The sequence below is a fragment of the Lagenorhynchus albirostris genome, chromosome 3, assembly GCF_949774975.1.
Source record: "Lagenorhynchus albirostris chromosome 3, mLagAlb1.1, whole genome shotgun sequence".
Taxonomy (NCBI): domain Eukaryota; kingdom Metazoa; phylum Chordata; class Mammalia; order Artiodactyla; family Delphinidae; genus Lagenorhynchus; species Lagenorhynchus albirostris.
Window position 1 is genome coordinate 101,572,180 of NC_083097.1, and position 21,058 is coordinate 101,593,237.

The 21,058-nt window shown below is 39.1% G+C and overlaps 1 protein-coding gene across 3 annotated transcripts in view; it reads right to left on the minus strand.

Annotated features, from left to right (window-relative positions):
* Window positions 1-19,809, minus strand: part of CEP120 (centrosomal protein 120) — a 78,737-nt gene extending 58,928 nt beyond the window's left edge. For 2 of the 3 annotated variants that reach the window (XM_060143480.1, XM_060143478.1), the window contains exons 1-5: window positions 19,421-19,809; window positions 15,585-15,741; window positions 13,602-13,716; window positions 10,321-10,462; window positions 278-426 (exon numbers count right to left, since the gene is read on the minus strand). In XM_060143480.1, the coding sequence (XP_059999463.1) occupies window positions 278-426; window positions 10,321-10,462; window positions 13,602-13,716; window positions 15,585-15,741; window positions 19,421-19,469 (612 nt within the window). In that variant the 5' untranslated portion in view covers window positions 19,470-19,809. The remainder of the gene's footprint in view (window positions 1-277; window positions 427-10,320; window positions 10,463-13,601; window positions 13,717-15,584; window positions 15,742-19,420) is intronic. The other variant, XM_060143479.1, reaches the window with a different exon arrangement.
* Window positions 19,810-21,058: the final 1,249 nt, after the last annotated feature.

A 21,058-nucleotide genomic window follows, 5' to 3' on the forward strand; every position in this document is an offset into this window, starting at 1 on the left:
AAATCATTTCATAACAGTCTTTACAATGTCACACAATACAATGTGAAACAATGCTTATTTATGGTCTTTCTTCTAAATTCTAAGAGATTTAATTTATTCTCTTACTACCAAGATCATCCCAATTTATTCTTTTCCTAAAACAAAAATGCTTTCTGATATGAAAGAAAACATTTTTCTAAATTATTTTTGTAAGTCTACTTGCAAGTCTTTTTAATACCTAAAAGACAGATTTTAAAAATAAAATGTTTTCAAGTTCTTCATGAATCACTCATCTCACCTGCTCCAACTGGGTGGCGAATGCTATGGTCACGGACATCATGAAGAAGTCAGTACAATACTCTGCTGGTCCAATCTGATGATAGCCTCCCTCCTCATTCAGCACCGCCACAATGTCCTTTGCGTCAAGTCCAGACAGGCCGGCAGGTACTTTATGGAAAAAAACACAATTAAACTACATTGTAGTTTGCCATAAACCATTATAAGATTTTGAAAGCTGGTTATACTTTTTAATTTACTTGGCAGTTTTCACAGATACAGTTAACATCTCAGTAAGGTTTCCTTTGATTTCAATTTAATAAACCATGTAGAAAAGGTATCACAGGTTGCCCCAAGGAAGTAAATCTAAACTGCGAACTGAAAAATAAGTAAAACTTGGCTAAAAAGAGCAAGGTGACTAGATAGAGAATGAGGGAGTGGAAAATGGTGTTCTAGGCAGAAGAAACAATATATACAAAGACACTGAAGCAAGAGAAAGCATGTGGTTAGAGAACTGAAATAGATATGGCATGCTGGATCATAGAGTGAGAGAAAGTGGGGAGAGGCCGTATCATAAAGAGCTTCCTTGAACACCATGCTGAAACATTTGGATAGTTTTCTAAGAATAAGAGAAAACAATAAAACAATTTTGAGGAGAGAAGAGGTATAATCAAATAGGCTTCGTTATGAAGAGACTGGAGAGGGACAAGGATTTTTCAAAACTGATTAATGAAAAAAACAAAACTACACAAAACTAAAATAATAGACAATATTCAGTGTCAGGGAGATTGCCAGCAGGTTGGCACTCTCCACGTTGGTAGGTACAGACTAGTACAACCTTTTGGAGGGTAATATATCAGGGCTTATCAAAATTTTATATATGCATACCCTGTAAACCAGCAATCCTCGACTCCTTCAGGAGTTAAGCCAAAAGAAATGTGCTTACAGTAGCACTAGCTAAAAATAGTTTAATGGTTAAGAGTATAGACACTACATTCACATAGACCAAAGTTCCAACCCTAGTTCTGTCATTCAGTAGTTGTATGGGAAAATTATATGATCTCCTTTAGTCTCCATTTTTCCTTCTGCAAAGATTTTACAGTGTTGTTGAGAAGATCAAATTAGATAACAAAAGCACTTAGCACAGTACCTGACAATTAAGTACTTTAATAAAGGTAGCCATTAAATAGTAAGGTCAGCAGAGCTTAAGAGGTCAAAATACTAACTATGACAGGTCTCGCATTATCAGAAAGGGAGAACACTAGGATAAATCTTGTGGTATAGGATTAAAAGGATTGAACGTGTCAATGTGAATGTATGTTGTTCAGTATATATATGGGCAAATCGATATATAAAGTATATATGTATATATACGTGTGTCTGTGTAAATGTATCCATGTGTCTGCGTGTGTATGTATACATACATGGGAACAACACCCCAACAGCACACCTAGCAGCTGGATCTTGACTTGTAAACATCATTCTCTTCTAAAAAGAAGCAGGGCTCCTTAAAGTAATGGCTGAATCCAGGGCTGAGATAGGAAAATTATTTGATGAACCTGGACCATCTTCTTATACCAGGAAAAAAAAAAAAGCTCAAAGAGACTTCCCTGGTGGTCCAGTGGTAAAGAATCCGCCTTCCAATGCAGGGGATGCAGGTTGGATCTCTGATCAGGGAACTAAGATACGACATGCTGCGGGGCAACTAAACCTGCACACCACAGCTACTGAGTCCACGCACTCTAGAGCTCGTGCACCACAACTAGAGAGCCCATGTGCCGCAACTACTGAGCTGGCGCACTCTAGAGCCCGCACCACGACTGGAGAGAAGCCCGTGAGCCACAACAAAAAATCCTGCATGCCACAACGAAGATCCCATGTGCTGCAACTAAGACACAACACAGCCAAATAAATAAATAAATAAACAGTTTTTAAAAAAAGCTCAAAGGATTATTGAGATCATAAAAAGGAAACAGAAGCAGCTTGAAGGAGTTCTCAATGCCCAAATCTGGGACAAATAATGATGGCTAAAGATTATAACCCGCTAAATAAAGAGAAAACTGTCAAGTCCATACTTAGGCAATACAAATAAGTGAACAAATTGAAGGTATAATGAAGAATAAATATTTTTCTAATTTTCTAAATCTTCCCCACAAAATATTTATTAAGTACAAAAGAAAACAAGAGTTTATAGTTGAGAACACAGACACACACCACCATAATCAAGTAATCAAGTGAACATAATCAGTAATGAGACTACATCAAAATAGTGCGCCACCTGATAAGATGCAATGAGAACAGAGCATCTTAATAGGCCTGCCAAAGATGCATAACCAAAATCTAGTACCAGACAAGCCCAAACAGTACAGGGGACACAGCCTCACCAAGACTGAAACCTAATCACAAGACTATAGAATGCTTCCCCTCCCCCTTACCGCTATATTACTAAAAGTCTATTTTCCTTTACCCAGTATATCATGTCCATCTTTCAATAAAAAATTACAAGGCACACTAAAAGGCAAAAAAAAAAATCCATAATCTACACTTCAATCTTAGGAAAACAGAAAAAGAGGAGCTAATTAAATCCAAAGTAAGCAGAAGAAGAGAAACAATAAAAACTAGAGCAAAAATCAATGAAATTGAAAACAGGAAATCAATGGAGAAAAAATTTAACAAAATCAAAACCTGGTTCTTTGAAAAGATCAATAAAATCAATAAGCATCTAGCCAGCCTAAGAAAATAAAGAAGACACAAATTACTATTAACAGAAATGAAAAAGGGGACATCACTACAGATTCCCATGGAAATTAAAAGTTTAATAAAGGAATGCTATGAACAACTCTATGCCCACAAGTTTGATAACCTAGATGAAATGGACAATTCCTTTCAAAAACACAATCTGCTAAAACACACACAAGAAGAAACAATCTGAATAGGCCTATATCACTTAATGAAATTGCATCAATAACTTTAGAGAACAGAAAACACCAGATCCAGATGGATTCACTGGTGAATTCTACCTAACATTCAAGGAAAAAATTATACCAAGGCTCTACAATTTTTTTTTTCCACAAGACAGAAGCAGAGGGAATACTTCCTAATTCATTATATGAGACTAGCATTATCCTAATATGAAATCCAAGCAAAGACATTACAAGAGAAGAAAACAACAGACCAATATCTCATAAACATAGATGTAAAAATCCTCAACAAAGTATTAGCCAATAAAATCAACACAATGTGTAAAAAGAACTATACACCACAACCAAATGGATTTATTCAAGGTACACAAGACTGGTTCAACATTCAAAAAGCCATTAATGTAATCCATCATGTCAACAGGCTAAAGAAGAAAAACCACATGATTGTGTGAATACATGCAGAAAAAGCATTTGACAAAATCCAACACTCATTCATGATAAAACACTCTGCAAACTAGAAATAGAGAGTAACCTCCTCACCTGATAAAGAACATCTACAAAAAATCTACAGCTAACATCATACTTAATGGTGAGAAGCTTTCCCACTAAGATCAGGAGTACGGCAAGGATGTCCCCTTTCACTACTGCTTTTCAATAGCACACTGTAAGTCCTCGCTAATGCAGGAACACAAGAAAAGAAACAAAGTCATGCATAGTGGAAAGAAAGACACAAAACTGTCTTTGTTTGCAAGTAACTGTAGAATGACCATCTACGGAAAGACCAAAAACAAAACAAAAAAAACCTACTACTGGAACTAATAATAAGCAATTATAACAAGGCTGCAGGAGACAAGGTTAATATGCAAAAGTCAACTGCTTCACTACAGACCAATAATAAACAAGTGGCATTTGAAATTTAAAATACCATTTGCAGAAAATTAACCACCACGGAGACAAGATGGCAGAGTAGGGGATGTAAGCTCACCTCTTCCCAAAAAAACACCGAAATCACAGCTAACTGACGCACAACCATCAACAAAAAAAATGCTGGAACCTACCAAAAAAGATATCCTACATCCAAAGATAGAGAAGCCACAAAGACAGGGTAGGAGGGGCGCAAACTCAGTAAAATCAAATCCCATTCCCCCTGGGTGGGCGACCCACGAACTGAAAAATAATTATGTCACAGAGGTTCTCCCACAGGAGTGAAAGTTCTGAGCCCCATGTCAGGCTCCCCGGCCTGGAGGTCTGGCATGGGAAGGAGGAGCCCCCAGAGCAAACTGGCTTTGAAGGCCTGTGGGGTTTGATCGCAGGAAATCCACAGGACCGGAGGAAACAGAAACTCCACTCTTGGAGGGTGCACACAAGGTCTCAGGCACACCAGGACCCAGGTGAAAAAGCAGTGATCTCATAGGAGCCCGGGCCAGACCTACCTGCTGGTACTGGAGGATCTCCAGGAAAGGCGGGGGGCAGCTGTGGCTCACTGCAGGGACAGAGACATTGGTGGCAGTACTTCTGGGGAGTACTCATTGGCGTGAGCTGTCCTGGAGACTGCAATTTTCTCCCCAAGATCTGGCCCCACCCAACAGCCTGTAGGCTCCAGTGCTGGGACACCTGAGGCCAAACAACCAACAGGGCAGGAACACAGCCCCACCCATCAGGAGACAGGCTGAGTCTTTCTGAGCCCACAGCTTCCTGCTAAACAAATCCCTTGACACAGCCCTACCCACCAGAGGGTCAAGACCCAGGCCACCCACAAGTGGGCAGGAAACTCCCACCAGGAAGCCTGCACAAGCCTCTTAGTTGGGCCTCATCCACCAGTGGGCAGAAAACAGAAGCAAGAACTACAACCCTGCAGTCTGTGGAACAGAAACCTCAATCACAGAAAGTTAGACAAAATGAGATGCCAGAGGAGTATGTCCCAGACGAAGGAACAAGATAAAACCCCAGAAGAACTACTAAGTGAAGTGGAGATACGCAATATACATGAAGAAGAATTCAGAGTAATGATAGTAAAGATGATCCAAGATCTCAAAAAAGAATGAAGGCAGAGACTGAAAAGATACAAGAAATGTTTAATAAAGAGCTAGAAGATCTAAAGAACAAGCAAACAGAGATGAACGATACAAGAACTGAAACAAAAAGCCCACTAGCAGGAATCAATAGCAAACTAAATGAGGCAGAAAAATGGATAAGTGAGTTAGAAGACAGATGGTGGATATATTGCTGCAGAACAGAATAAACGAAAAAAAATGGAAAGATATGAAGACATTCTAAGAGACCCATGGAACAACATTAAAGGCAACAACATTCTCATTACATGGGGTCTCAGAAGGAGAAGAGAGAGAGAAAGGGCCCAAGGAAACATCTGAAGAGATCATAGGTGAAAACTTCCCTAACATGGGAAAGGAAACACTCAAATCCACGAAGCGCAGAGAGTCCCAGGCAGGATAAACCCATGGAGGAACACGGGCCAATATCACTGATGAACATAGATGCAAAACTTCTCAACAAAAAACTGGCAAACCAAATCCAACAATATATTAAAAGGATCATACACCACGATCAAGTGGGATTTACCCCAGGGATGCAAGGATTCTTCAATATCTGCAAATCAATCAGTGTGATACACCACATTAACAAACTAAGGAATAAAAACCATATGATCATCTCAAGAGATGCAGCAAAAGCTGTTCACAAAATTCAATACCCATTTATGATTAAAAGCTCTCCAGAAAGTGGGCACAGAAGGAACTTACCTCAACATAATAAGGGCCATATATGACAAACCCACAGCTAACCATTCACAATCAGGAACAGCTGAAAGCATTCCGTCTCACCACTTTTATTGAACATAGTTTTGGAAGTCCTAGCCACGGCAATCAGAGAAGAAAAAGAAATAAAAGGAATCCAAATTGGAAGAGAAGAAGTAAAACTGTCACTGTTTGCAGATGACATGATACTATACATAGAACATCCTAAAGATGCTACCAGAAAACTACTAGAGCTCAACGATGAATTAGGTAAAGTTGCAGGATACAAGATTAATAGAAATCTCTTGCATTTCTATACACTAACAATGAAAGATCGGAAAGAGAAATTAAGGAAACAATCCCATTTACCATCACATCAAAAAGAATAAAATACCTAGGAATAAACCTACCTAAGAAGACAAAGATCTGTACTCTGAAAACTATAAGATGCTGATGAAACAAATCAAAGATGTCACAAACAGATGGAAAGATATACCATATTCTTGAACTGGAAGAATCAATATTGTCAAAATGACTATACTACCCAAGGCAATCTACAGATTTAATGCAATACCTATCAAATTACCAATGGCATTTTTTGCAGATCTACAACAAAAAATTTTTAAATTTGTATGGAGACACAAAAGATCCCGAAGAGCCAAAGCAATCCTAAGAAAGAAAAACAGAGCTGGAGGAATCAGGCTCCCCAACTTCAGACTATACTACAAAGATACAGTAATCAAAACAGTATGGTACTGGCGCAAAAACAGAAAGATAGATCAATGGAACAGGATAGAAAGCCCAGAAATAAACCTACGCACCTATGGTCAATTAATCTTCGACAAAAGAGGCAAGAATATATAATGGAGAAAAGACAGCCTCTTCAATAAGTGGTGCTGGGAAAACTGGACAGCTACATGTAAAAGAATGAAATCAGAACATTCTCTAACACCATACACAAAAATAAACTCAAAATGGAGTAAAGACCTAAATGTAAGACCAGATACTATAAATCTGTTAGAGGAAATCATAGGAAAAACACTCTTTGACATAAATCACAGGAATATCTTTTTCAATCCATCTCCTAGAGTAATGGAAATAAAAACAAAAACAAAAACAAACCAATGGAGTAAAAATAGAGCAACCATATGATCCAGCAATCCCACTCCTGGGCATATATCTGGAGAAAACCGTAACTTGAAAAGACACATGTACCCCAATGTTCACTGCAGCACTATTTACAATAGCCAAGACATGGAAGCAACCTAAATGTCCATCCACAGATGAATGGATAAAAAAGATGTGGTACATGTATACAATGGAATATTACTCATTAAAAAGAATGAAATAATGCCATTTGCAGCAATATGGATGGAGACTATCATACTAAGTGAAGTCAGACAGAGAAAGACTAATATGATACCACTTATATGTAGAAATTTTAAAAATATGATACAAATAAACTTATTTACAAAACAGAGACTTACAAACTTAGAGACTCATGGTTACCAAAGGGGAAAGGTGGGGAGGAGGGATAAATTGGGAGTTTGGGACCGACATATACACACTACTATATTTAAAATAGATAACCAACAAGGACCTACTGTATAGCGCAGGGAACTCTACTCAATATTCTGTAATAACCTAAATGGGAAAAGAATTCGAAAAAGAACAGATATACGTATATGTATAACTGAATCACTTTGCTCTACACCTGAAAGTAACACAACATTGTAAATGAAATATACTCCAATATAAAATAAAATTTCTTAAAAATGTACCATCAAAAAATAAAATAAAATACCATTTATATTAGCACCCAAAACAATTAAATACTTAGGAATAAATCTAACAAAGCATGCAGAAGATCTATATGAGGTAAACTATAAAACTGTGATAAATAAAATCAAAGAAGAACTAAATAAATGGAGAAATATTCTATGCTAACAGGACAATTCAATACTGTCAGGATGTCAGTCCTTCCCAACTTGATCTATACAATCAATGCAATCCCAATCAAAATCCCAGAAAATTATTTTGTGGACATGGACAAAACGATTCCGAAGTTTACATGGAGAAGCAAAAGACCCAGAACAGGCAACTCAACATTGAAGAACAACAGAGTCGGAAGACTGATAATACTCAACCTCAAGACTTAGTATAAAGCTACAGTAATCAAGACAGTGTGGTACTGGTGAAACAGACACAAAGATCAGTGAAATAGAATAGAGAGACTAGAAATAGACCAACATAAATACAGTCAACTGATCTTTGACAAAGTAGCAAAGGAAATACAATGGAGCAAAGATACTCTTTCAAAAAGTGGTGCTGGAACAACTGGACATCCACATGTAAAAAAAAATGAATACAGAAACAGACCTTAAAACCTTCACAAAAATGAACTCAAAATGGATCATAGGGCTTCCCTGGTGGCGCAGTGGTTGAGAGTCTGCCTGCCGATGCAGGGGACACGGGTTCGTGCCCCGGTCCGGGAAGATCCCACATGCCGCGGAGTGGCTGGGCCCGTGAGCCACCGCCGCTGAGCCTGCGCTCCGCAATGGGAGAGGCCACAACAGTGAGAGGCCCACGTACCGCAAAAAAAAAAAAAAAAAAAAAAAAAAAAAAACCACCAGATCATAGACCAAAGTGTAAAGCACAAAACTTTATTAAATCCTAAAAAGACAATACAGGAAAAACCTGGATGACCTTGGGTATGATAATGACCTTTTAGATGTGACACTGTAGGTACAATGCATGAAAGAACTGATGAGGTGGATTTCATTAAAATTTAAAAACTTCTGCTCTACTAAAAACAATGTCAAAAGAACGAGAAGACAAGTCACAGACTGGAAAAAGTATTTGCAAAAGAAACATTTGATAAAGGACTGTTATCCAAAATATAAAAAGAACTCTTAAAATGCAACAAAACAAAACACACAACCAATTAAAAAATGGGCAAAAGACCTGAACAGACACCTCACTTAAGAAGATATACTGATAGCAAGTAAGCACATGAAAAGATGTTAACATCATTTATTACTAGAGAATCGCAAATTAAAACAATGAGACACCACTACACATCTATTAGAATGAACAAAATCAAAAACAGTGACACCACCAAATGCTGACAAGGACATGGAGGAACAAGAACTCTTACTCACTGCTGGTGGGAATGCAAAATGGTAGTCACTTTGGAAGACAGTTTGTTGGTTTTTTACAAAATTAAATATATTCTTACCATATACTCTTACAGTTTGGCAGTTTCTTATAAAACTAGGCATGCTTTTACCAGATCCAGTAATCACGCTCCTTGGTATTTACCCAAATGAATTGAAAACTCAGGTCTGCTCAAAAGCCTGCAGAGATGTCTGTAACAGCTTTATTCCTAACTGCCCCAACTTGGAAGCAACCAAGATATCCTTCAGTAGCTGAGTGTTTAAATAAACAGTGGTACATCCAAACAATGGAATATTATTCAGCTCTAAAAAGAAATGACCTATCATGCCACAAAAAGACACAGAAGAAACTTAAATGCATATTACTAAGTGAAAAAATCCAATCTGAAAAGGCTCCATGCTACATGATTCCAACAATACAACATTCTGAAAAAAGCAGAACTACGGAGATAGTAAAAAGATCAGTAGTTGCCAAGGGTCAGAGGGGCGGGAGGGATGAACAAGCAGAACATAGAGGATCTTCAGGGCAGTGAAACTATTCTGTAGGAGATGCCAATCATGGATATGTGTCCTTACACATTTTTCAAAACCTATACAATGTACAATACCAAGGACAAACCCTAATATTAATTATGGATACTGGGTGATAATGATGTGTCAATGTGGGTTCATCGATTTCAACAAATGTACCGCTCTGGTGGGAGATGCTGATAGTGGTGGGGAGGACTGTGTGTGTATGTGGATATCTGGGAACACTTAGTACTTCCCACTCAATTTTGCTGTGAACCTAAAAATGCTCTAAAAAAAAACGTTTATTAATTTAAAAATAAAGGGGGAAAAAATGAAGGTTTTCTTAAACTAAAGCTGAGTTAACAGAGACCAGCATAAGCATTTTTGGCTATCCTGCACTCATCCTAGGAAGAAAATTTTCCTAAATAGCTATTTTTATAAACAATATAAAATTCTGTTTTGTTCTGTTATACATATCAAATAAAGAAAAGACAATCTTTCCCTATTTCTAATTTTTGTAAACAAGAGATAACAGCAACAAGCGTTCATGTGTAACAATGTCCCAACGTTTGTCTGCTGCTCTAGAGTAAGATCAGTTTACACTCCTGCATTTATCTTCCTATAATACCTCCTCCCCTCCCTTCCTCAAGTTCCAGTGCACAGATGTAACTTCTCAGAGAATAACCTTACAGATGATGTACAAACCTCTTCCATCTCGAGGAGGGGCTCCCTTTGCTTTAAAACTATCCACTGGTGCCTTTGTATCCGTTTCCAAAGCAATGCTTATTTGTATCTCAGACTTGAACTTGGTGTATTTATTACTCAGCAACTGGTACCATTTTGGTGCCTAGAGAGTAACAACAAAACAAAATAAAAGCAAAACTCCTTAATTGTTAATAGGAAATATACAGTAGGTGGGAAATGTTTTATAAGGTTCTAAATATATTTCCTGTAGTTTCTCAGTACTTTCTCCTCTTTTAAAGTATTTTCTTTCCCCATTTTCCTCAAAAGAAATTAATCCTGCTTAGGAAACTAACTGAATTTCCTCGTGAAAAAATTAAGTATAAGTTTAGATTGCCTTCCTTTTTTCTACTCCTATGCTTCAACAGGTGATAATATATTAAAGAGAAGGAAACCCAGTATGTGTATTTCTTTCTATCTTCACTCATATCCCTAATCTCACTTCATCCCTTATAACAACAACAACAAAGACTATCAACTTTCCATTCCTAACCCCTAATTTTTCACTTTTTCTGTTATACGTTTTCTGCCTGCCACATTTCTGCTTTGTTCTGTTTATACCAAATCAGAAAACGAAAAGCTTAGTGTTAATAAAAATACTAACAAAATACTTAAGGTCTAATGGTAGAGTTCTGGGTTATGAACCATGTATTTGACTGAAACTGAAATAGAAAGGGTTTCTCACAGAATGAGGTATCCTAAATTACCTGAATAGCCACCTCCTCCCCCAAACCGCAAGGTCACCTCAAGAATTCTAATACCGAAATCAAAATCTCATGCCCCAAGACCACGTGTATCATTAGTGAAGGGGCACCATTTCAATACGTGTAAACAGCATTCTTACTCTGACCACTGTAATATAAAGGCATAGGAACTGGTGCTTATAGTGATCAAAACCAAAAACTGCAGCTTTGTATTCAAATTATGTTTGTAAGTAAAACAGAGTGAACTAGCGCACAGGTATTTAAAAAAATTCCACAACCAAGTTTTTTTAAAGGCAAAAACTCAGTTTGTTGCTGTATTTCTTATGACAGATATTTTCTAATCTTAAGTATATAAGCCTGGAAAAAAAGATTTTTAGCTGTTCACAGGATTTATGATATATTTTTGTTATTAACTCAGACAAATAAATCTAGGCTCTTCTGTTTGTGTTTATTTATAGAGAATCAATTTATCTTGAAATTCAAATATTCTACTATCCAACTTCAAATATTTCTTCTGCTGGCAAACAGAAGACATTAAACAAGACAATATTTGGTTTTCCCAAAACTAACATAATTTAAAAAAATTTCTCGGGGGCTTCCCTGGTGGCACAGTGGTTGAGAGTCCGCCTGCCGATGCAGGGGACACAGGTTCATGCCCCGGTCCAGGAAGATCCCACAGGCCGCGGAGCGGCTGGGCCCGTGAGCCACGGCCGCTGAGCCTGCGCGTCTGGAGCCTGTGCTCCGCGACGGGAGAGGCCACAACAGTGAGAGGCCCGCGTGCCGCAAAAAAAAAAAAAAAAAAAAAAAAAAAAAATTTCTCCTTAACTTTGTTCACCAATACGATGACAAACTGCCCTAAAGGACTAGACAAGGGGAAAAGGAACACCAAAAGCATTTAGAGGCATGATCTCAGCTCAGATATCCTCCTCCTGAAAGGATTTACCTTCTCTTTAACCAAAGCAACTGCAGAAGTAATCAGGGTCTAAGCTTAAAGAAGGAAAACCTTTTTCAGAACTTGGGGGCAGAGAGGTGATGAGTACCTAAGGATGGAGGAGGAATAAACAAGAAACAAGTCCTCTTTTAAAGCAGTTCAGTTTCTTTTGAATAATTCCAAATTTGGGCCAGGTTGACTGGCTCATTTGCAAATACAAACATACCCTTGGAGATATTGTAAGTTCAGTTCCAGACCACCACAGTAAAGTGACTATTGCAATAAAGTGAGTCACACAAATTTTTTGGTTTCCTGGTGCATACAAAAGTTATGTTTACACTATCCTGTAGTCTATTAAGTGTGCAGTAGCATTATGCCTAAAAAAACAATGTACATACCTTATTTAAAAAGTACTTTATTGCTAAAAATGCTAACCATCATCTGAGCCTTCAGTGAGTCATAATCTTTTTACAATAGTAACATCAGAGATCACTGATCACAGATCACTGTAACAAATATAATAATGAAAATGTTTGAAACATTACAAGAATTACCAAAATGTGAGCAAATGCTGCTGGAAAACAGCCCCAACAGATTTGCTTGACATAGGGTTGCCACAAACCTTCAATTGGTGTAAAAAAAAAAAAGTATCTGTGAAGCACAATAAAGTGAACTGCTATAAAACAAGGTATGCCTCTATCATTGCTATCAGTACCAAAAATGTTAGTAACAGGTAAATTTTTCTTCACAGAATCCTAATTTAAGATTCAAGTCAATTGAGGACTTTAAAAATAAAAGAAATTTTTATTTTACTTTATTTTCTTAAGAAAGTTGGACCAGAAGAAAGTCATTAGGAAAAACTGAAAGTTAGAATTTCTAAAGTCAATAACACACAAAAAAGGTTCTAAGATATTTTAAAAGACATAAGAAGCATTTTCAATAACAAAAAGCACAGGAATCAAGACCCCGAGTTGTTCTTCCTTCCTGTGGTGGGAGTACTATTTACATAATAAGTGTCTTTCAAGAAATTCCCTTCCTCTAACCACTACATAAGGAATGCAAGGAGCGGGAAGCAGGGAAACCAGTTAGAAGGCTACTATTAAGACAGCCAAGGTAAGAAGCACAGATAGTGGCTTAAATTGAAATGGCAGTGTGAAAATGCAGAATAGCAGATGGATCAGGAGGGAAAACCAACTGCAAAGGGTGGCCAAGAAGGCCAGGAAAGGGACGTGTCAAGGAAGACTTCTATACTTCTAGCTCGCCTAACTGGTAGGAGGGTGGTGACCATCCACTGAAGCAAGGAACTCTAGAAGAGGTACACCTTTGAAGGTGAAGTGCAGGAGCTGAACGTGTTAAAGGTAATAGCAACTTGAACACAGATTTGAACTCAGAGAGAAGTTTCTTTGAGAGAGATGGTTCTAGGCCAAAAGAATGACCAAAAGGTCAGGATTTTCTAAATCAAATTCATCATAAGAACTAAGAACTACCATATTGGCTCAAGCCCATTATCTATTAGGTCCAATATTCCATGTTCTCTCCATCAATCTGTTATCTATTGAATATAACCAACTGTTTACATAATCAGTAACAAAACATCAAAAGGTCAGTACCTGCTTTGTTTCTTGAGCAGTTCTTAGGTCTAGAACAATGTAACCTATAGTTTCCCTGGCTGAAGATAAAGGATCCAAGGCAAAACAATGGAGTTTGATAGGAGTACGCTGTAGCCTGCAACATAACAATTTATGTGATAAATAAAATCGCTTTTGCTTAATACTGAACTTTTTATTAGCTTTGAAAAAGCAGCCTACTACTATCAAGACAATTATAATTTTGTTGGATAACCTATATCTGTTCTATATTTTCTGAAAAACTCTTCAACTGGCGTAATTATTAATTATGTCTACTTATCTATACACCAACTAAAGTAATATACAAAACATGTCAAAAATTTTAGTCTCTCATCGAAGAAGCTAACATCTAGATCAATGTTTCTCAAGCTTCTGTAGCATACAAAACTCTTAAAGTCAAAAATTACCATGAATTTTCAAGATTGATTTTAAATTGTCTTTCTTAGACTGTCACACACACATAAAGCTTCAAATACACACGCGTATATGCTTATAGCTCTTTTTGTTGCTAAAAAAATGAAATAAACTTAAGAATCAAATGTCATATCACAAATTATTAAAATTAAGTTAACAACAATTCAATTTACTACATGATAAGGTCATATAAGCATGACCTTCACTGGTATACCATGGCTTCTTTTGAGTCTGGAACCCCTATACTGGCTCACTCATATAGTAAGCTGATTGGATTTTGCCACCACTGTCATCTAATGGAATGACTATGAAACCTGCACTTGGCACAAGATCATCATTTCTATATTTAATTTATCTGTGTTATTTTCTCAGTCCACAAAATACAGAGTGGTACCACTCTGCACTAACACAATTAGATACACAACCACCAAGGCAGGCACTAATATATCAAGTCTCTGTCTGAGCAGATATTACAGAAGTCACTGAGATGAAACACAAAATTCTAATATCCTCTAGGAATTTGATACCCTTTCAAATAAATCCATGGACTAATCTAACAACAGAAGAAATTAAATTTCTCCTTGCTTTTTTTAAACTTGGTACTTTTATTTCATTTAGTACTAAGAAAGAACAAATATTAAAGAGATTCTATGTTCCCCAGAGGAACCATATTTTCAATTCTTTTTAAAATAAAAGTATTAGTGTTCTTGCCTGCTCCGGTCATAATAGTTCATGAAATAATAAGAAGCTATAACTTTAAATATGTTTTATATACCAATAAAGTATTTAAAGGTCTAAAATCAAGTGTAAAATTAGAAAGAATACCTTATATAATTACTACATATATATATCCTTGGCAAGCCAGGTAAAATATACAATTAATTTATTAATAAAAATTACAGTGGGGCTTCCCTGGTGGCGCACTGGTTGAGAGTCCACCTGCCGATGCAGGGGACGCCGGTTCGTGCCCCGGTCTGGGAGGATCCCACATGCCACGGAGCGGCTGGGCCCGTGAGCCATGGCCGCTGAGCCTGCCCGTCCGGAGCCTGTGCTCCGCAACGGAAGAGGCCACAACAGTGAGAGGCCCGCGCACCGCAAAAAAAAAAAAAAAAAAAAAAAAAAAAATTACAGTGAATTCCAACCCACATTTAATAGTGGGTAGGCATCATGATGGCACTTCTAGAATATTTATTCTCTCAGACATTAGCAAAAAAAAGAAAGAAAAAAGCAAGCTAAGCTAAGTGTAGGGGTTAAAAGCTTAGCTCTGGAGTTGAACTGGCTGCTGGGCTCTACCACGGTCCAGCTGACTGACTTAAGGCAAGTTACTTAACCTCTAGGCCTCAGTTTTCTCATCTGTAATACAGGAGAAATAATACCTACTTCATAGGGTTAGTCTGATGTTTAAATGAATTACTGTTGCAAAGTACTTACAAATTTCCTGACACATTAAAATACCACTCAACAAATATTACTATTATCTACTTAGAGATATATATGTATTTATTTATAACAGACTGAAAAAGAGCCAAACAAGTTGAAAATAACAGTCACCTGTGCTGATGAAGTGCTTTCCTGTCAATTTCCCAGGCTAACTCAGTAGCAAATTCTGGCTGGTCAGTATGGTCCACAGGATCAGTAGCCAACTGTTCTCCATCAAACTTTGCTTCTACTACAAGCATATGTTTTGGACGTTTGGGGAAATGGCGACCTAGAAAAAAAGACTGTACAGGTTAACCACAAGTGTACAAAAATCAAATATGATCATTTAGCATGTGTTTTAAAAACTGACATATGTTAACAGTGGTTGACTTGTATAGTCCATAAACTACCTCACTAGCACATACTCACAGATACACTCAAATTCATGATTCATAAAAAACATTCATCAAATTGAAAGCTATAATTAATAAATTAGTGCTTCTCTAACACTAACGTGCAATGAATTACCCAGGAACCCTGTTAAAATGTAGATTCTGGTTCAGTAGGTCTGGGGTGGGCCAGAGAGTCTGCATTTCTAACAAGATCCCAGGAGATGTCCTTGGTGTTGTCCTTGGTTCACACTGTGAGCAGCAATGATCTTAATAACATTTGAATTAAAGAGTTAAAAATGTGATTACACCAATTTTAGATATTACGATACCAGTACTTAATATAGAACAGTTAAATCATCTGGAGAGTTGAGAAATAAATTAGCAAAAACAAATTTACCTGCATCTTAATTTTCCTGCTAACACAGTTAAGAATACCTTACAAATTAGCCAAAGGAAAATAAACACATTTATTCATTCATGTTATTTTCAAGGACAATGTTGTATATTATCAAGAAATATTAAAATATTCTATCTACACATTACTGTCCATTTGTACTGCCTGACCTCATTCCTTTACTGTTTGTTGAAGGCATATTCAAAGTCGGGTATACGCCAGAAAATGGGATGCAAAGAGTAAAACAGAGTACTTGTTCTTGAGGAATTGAGGGTCTAGTGGAAAGAGACAAACTTAAAACACTGAAAACAAAAAGTTAAAAAACTAAGAAAGAAGCACTAAGAGTCTTACAGCCAACATGTTTCCAGGTCTGGTGAGGGGGATTTCGGTGAGCGGGATTTCAGTTAGGGGAGTTTTAACCACTGTTAAGTAAATACATCCCTGCTGCTACTCACCCTGCTACAAGCCACTTAGTAAGGAATTAAGCTGGCCAGAAAGAGCTTGATTGCAAACCTGTGAGTTTCAACCTATTCTCATTTGAAACTCCCTATTAAGAGTCTTACCACACATGGCATGGCTCTCCCAATTAGCACTAATTGGAGGCCTCTCGCTGGACATCATTTTCAGCTGCTCTGAAAGATCACTAAGTTTCCCAAATGAATTTCATATATGTCAAAAAACCCTGTATTTTCAGACTATCCTAACTACAACCTCCAATAAGCTTGAAAATAGAGGATAAGCAATAGAACAAACAGGTCCCTGCCTCGTCCCAAAGACAATGAATACCTTGAGAACAGAAACGCTGTCATTTTCGTCCTTGGAATCCAGTAAATAGCCCAAAGTTTGCTCATAGTAGAAACCCAATCATTTTATTTTGAATAAAGGGCATTTCTAGAAATGTGGTCAAGAAATTGCAAGCAGCTCAATATAGTTGAAGGACTGGGAACACATGAACATATGGCAGGAGGGGAGATGAGGCTGAAAAGATAGGCAACAGGTCTACCATAAAGGGCCATGTACGCCACTCTTAAGTACAGACCTTACCCCTCAGCACACCGAAGGATTTTAAGAAAATTAGATTGGCACTTCAGAAAGGTTATCCCCAGACAGTAAGGTGGACACTAAGTGTTTTCTGAAAAGAAAACATTCATGAAACAGATTACTGAGACGATTACTACAGTAGATTAGGTGGATAATGACGGCCCAAAGCAAGACACCCAGAATGGAAACTCATTCATTTAAAAGTTTATGTGAAGCACGTACTATTATTTTAAAAATAAAATCAACACTCAGTGACCATTTATAAGTTGGGGATGGAGAGGGAACGCAGGAAGATGATGACTCCCAGGGTCTTGGCTTGATGCAACAGCGTGGTTACAATGAATGAAAATACAAACACAAGAGGAGGAACAGTTTGGTGGACCGTGGGCCAGTTTTAGATATGTTTGTAGCAACCCCTAACTGACCTTCCGGACTCCAGGTTCTCTTCCCTGCATGCTGCTACTAAAGTACATTTGCAAAAAAACTCTTTCCTACTTAGGAATATACACTGGCTCCCTATTTTTTAGAACATTAAACCTAAATTCCTTGGCTTTCAAGGTCCTCCAAGGCCTATTCACTCTATCTGTACAAGCTTATTTCTTACCACAATATTCCTGAATATTCACCTTCCTTGGGTCTGGTCACCTTGCTGACCTCTTCACTGTTCCACCCACCATGCTCAATCCCACAGTGGCCTGGGTTGTCCAATCTCCCGGAATGACTTTCTTCTATCCTCGCTTATCTAAAGCTTACCTACCACTCAAGGCACTTCAGCCATCACCCTCTCCCACCTCCAAAACCTGCATTTACAGCCTGTATCATTTATTTTTATTTTATTTATATTACATCCCAACATATGTCCTGCACATTAATTTGATCTCCCCAAGGAGACAGAACCCTACAACCTTGAAGGGAGAGAGCACTTGACATTACTGTTACCTCACAGCATGGGCACAGTTCCAAGTCCAAAAGCTTATGTTCACCAAATTACAATGGGATTTCAGTCGTATGTCTTTAAACAGTCAGTAACCTAACAGTTAAATCTGCCCCAACACTAAAGCTTCTGGTCAGTCTTCTCTTCCAAAACTCAAAATTTGGGTTTGTAATGTTTTCTTTCCTCTCACCACCCAAATGGTGCCAGGCCTCCACAAGATACCTCCCACGGCAGGGCAGGGGTCCCCAGCCATTCCTCTCACCACTCAAGATGACGTCTTCGCGTCATGTTATTCAAAACCTATCCTCAATTTACCTATCAACTCCTATACCCTCCACTTTCCTGCAACCTGCTCTCCAACCACACTGAACTCAAGCAATCAAAGAACATGCCTTGTTTTTCTATACCTTAAACACGCCACTGGCTCTTCCCTTTGCCTGGAATGCCCTTCCTTCCTTTCTTTGCGCCTGACAAATTTCTAATCATCCTGTAGGACCCAAATAAATGTCACTTCCTCTGGGAAACCTTTCCCAGCTCTTCCCCAGACAGAGGTGGTCATTCTCTCTTCCACATCATGATGAATTATTTGAATTATTGTTCTCCATGCTACTCCCTCAGCTTTTAGAACCAGAACTATTTTACTCTTCCATTCCCAGCACAGTGCCTGACACTCAGTGAGTCTCCAAATAAACAATTGTCACTCATTCAACAAACCAAACTTCGAGGCATGTGTAACAGACCCTCTCGACAACTGTAGTCCTCTACGTCCCCCGTCAAGAGCTGTAAAGGGAACAGCCACCGCAACACTTCTGAAAATGCAGGAAACGTGTACTCGAGTCAAAGTAAAGTTCTCACCAATGGTACTACCAGGAGATTGCTGAACAGAACGTGCTTTCCAGGCACACTTTCGGCTCATAATATACGTCATCGACGTGCTGCCTCTGATGGAAATCGTTTTTCCAACATTCTCTGGGTCTACGGCTAGTCACGCTAAATATCACCTATCCCTAAGAGCTCTCACACTCCCTTGCGGGATTTTTAAATCAACTGGCCAATAGACCTCACTGTGTACAACTTTGAAGAAGTCTCTGGGGACGGCACAAGCAAAGATGACAGGGTTTTTCAGGTTAATAAAGCCTCGGTCCCATACTACTCTGTTAAAATTCAGGAAGCAGCAGTCGCAAACGCCAAGTCCTGGGCCACTCACCTTCTAGGATGGACACGACGATGAGCAGTTGGTCGGACTTGGAGACCATGGTCGCGGTCGGCGGCCCGCAGGCGGGGTCTGCTGCGAGGAAAAGGAGCCCGGCTGAGTGGCTGGCAGCCCGCGACCGCCGGCTGGACTCCCGCCGAGGCTCCCGCCACCCGCCTGCGGCCCGGGACACCCGGACCCCGCTCTGCGGTCCGCCTGCAGCGCGCCCGGCTCCCCGGCCCCGGGCCGCCAGTCCACCCGCAACCCGGCCCCGACTCAAAAGCCACTCGGCCACCCGGCCCGGCCTGTTTCCAGGGAGACGCGAGTCCGCCTCTTGAGGACCTTTTGCCGCCTGCGTAGCAGCTTTTTAAACGCCCGGGTAGCCGCCGCGGCCGCCGCCGCGCCCCGCTTCCACCTAGCAACCAGGCCCGCAGGCCCACAGCCCGGGCGAGGCTGGAGGACAAAGGGTCATAGAGACCAGGGCAGTCGAGGATAGAACGCCCCTCAGCCCGCTTCGCCTCCTACCGTTTTACTCAAAGTTCCAGAGGCCTGAGGAGAAGACTACCCATTACCTCACAGCGCCTCCTGCTAGCCGGACGAAGGAAAGCGGGCAATTTGGTGGAGACCAACTGCGCAGGCGCACTACTGCAGTAAACGCTTCCGGAAGTTCTCCAGAAACGAAAGTGGATTTGTTCTCTGCTTTACGCCCTAGACACAGCCTGGGAAATATATCAATAGAGATTACAAAAAAAAAAAAAAAAAAAAACTAGCTCTGTTCAGGCCCTCATTGTCAACACTGCTTAAGATTTAAGTCACATAAAAATAATGATTTAAGTTTGAACTCTAAAATCAACTAAAATTGTCCTCGCGCGGCTGCTCAAGTTTCCATGCTTTGTAAACAAGTAGCGTCAATACGGTAATTGCTGTAAACTGTTGGCGGTGACGTAAGCTCTCTGAGAATTTTCTGTCCAGTAAAATTTACCCTAAAACAAAAACATTGTCACGTGGGCCGGGGAATTAAAGGTATACGTTCTTCTACCCCCTGACGACAAAGTAATGAGCAAAGTCAAGACCAGAATAAAGAAGGCATCTAAAAGCTGTAAACCGACATCTTCCTCTTTCTACCCCTTCTTCCCCACACACTTCAGCCTTTATTTCAGAAAACATTAGAAATCTTTCAGAGGCCACCTAGTTTGAAACGATCTTGGGCGGGATAGGTGGGAGGGAGGAGGAAGAGAGAACAATTTCCACTCCTTCACCCCCACTCAACCCCAACCTCCGCTTTGTGCCCCAAAGAAAAGGAGGATGTGGAGACCACACTACTTCTAAGATCCTTTCAGGCCCCTTCAGAGCCCTCCCTGATAGAAAGCATTATGCAAAATAATATCAAAGTAGTGATCTACTTTGGGTTCATCATTGAACAATACATTCCCTTGCAGAAAATGTCAAACAGACTCAAAAGTAGGTAGAATAATATAATGAACCAGCAGGTACTCAGAACGCAGCTTCAGAAATTGTCAACTAAAGACCAATCATCTTCATCTGTTGCAGAGGAGCAGGGATTTGAAGGAAATCCCTAAGGTCATATCAATTCATCTCTTTCAATATGTAGCTCTAAAAGATAAAGATTTTTAAAAATATCTTAAAATATTA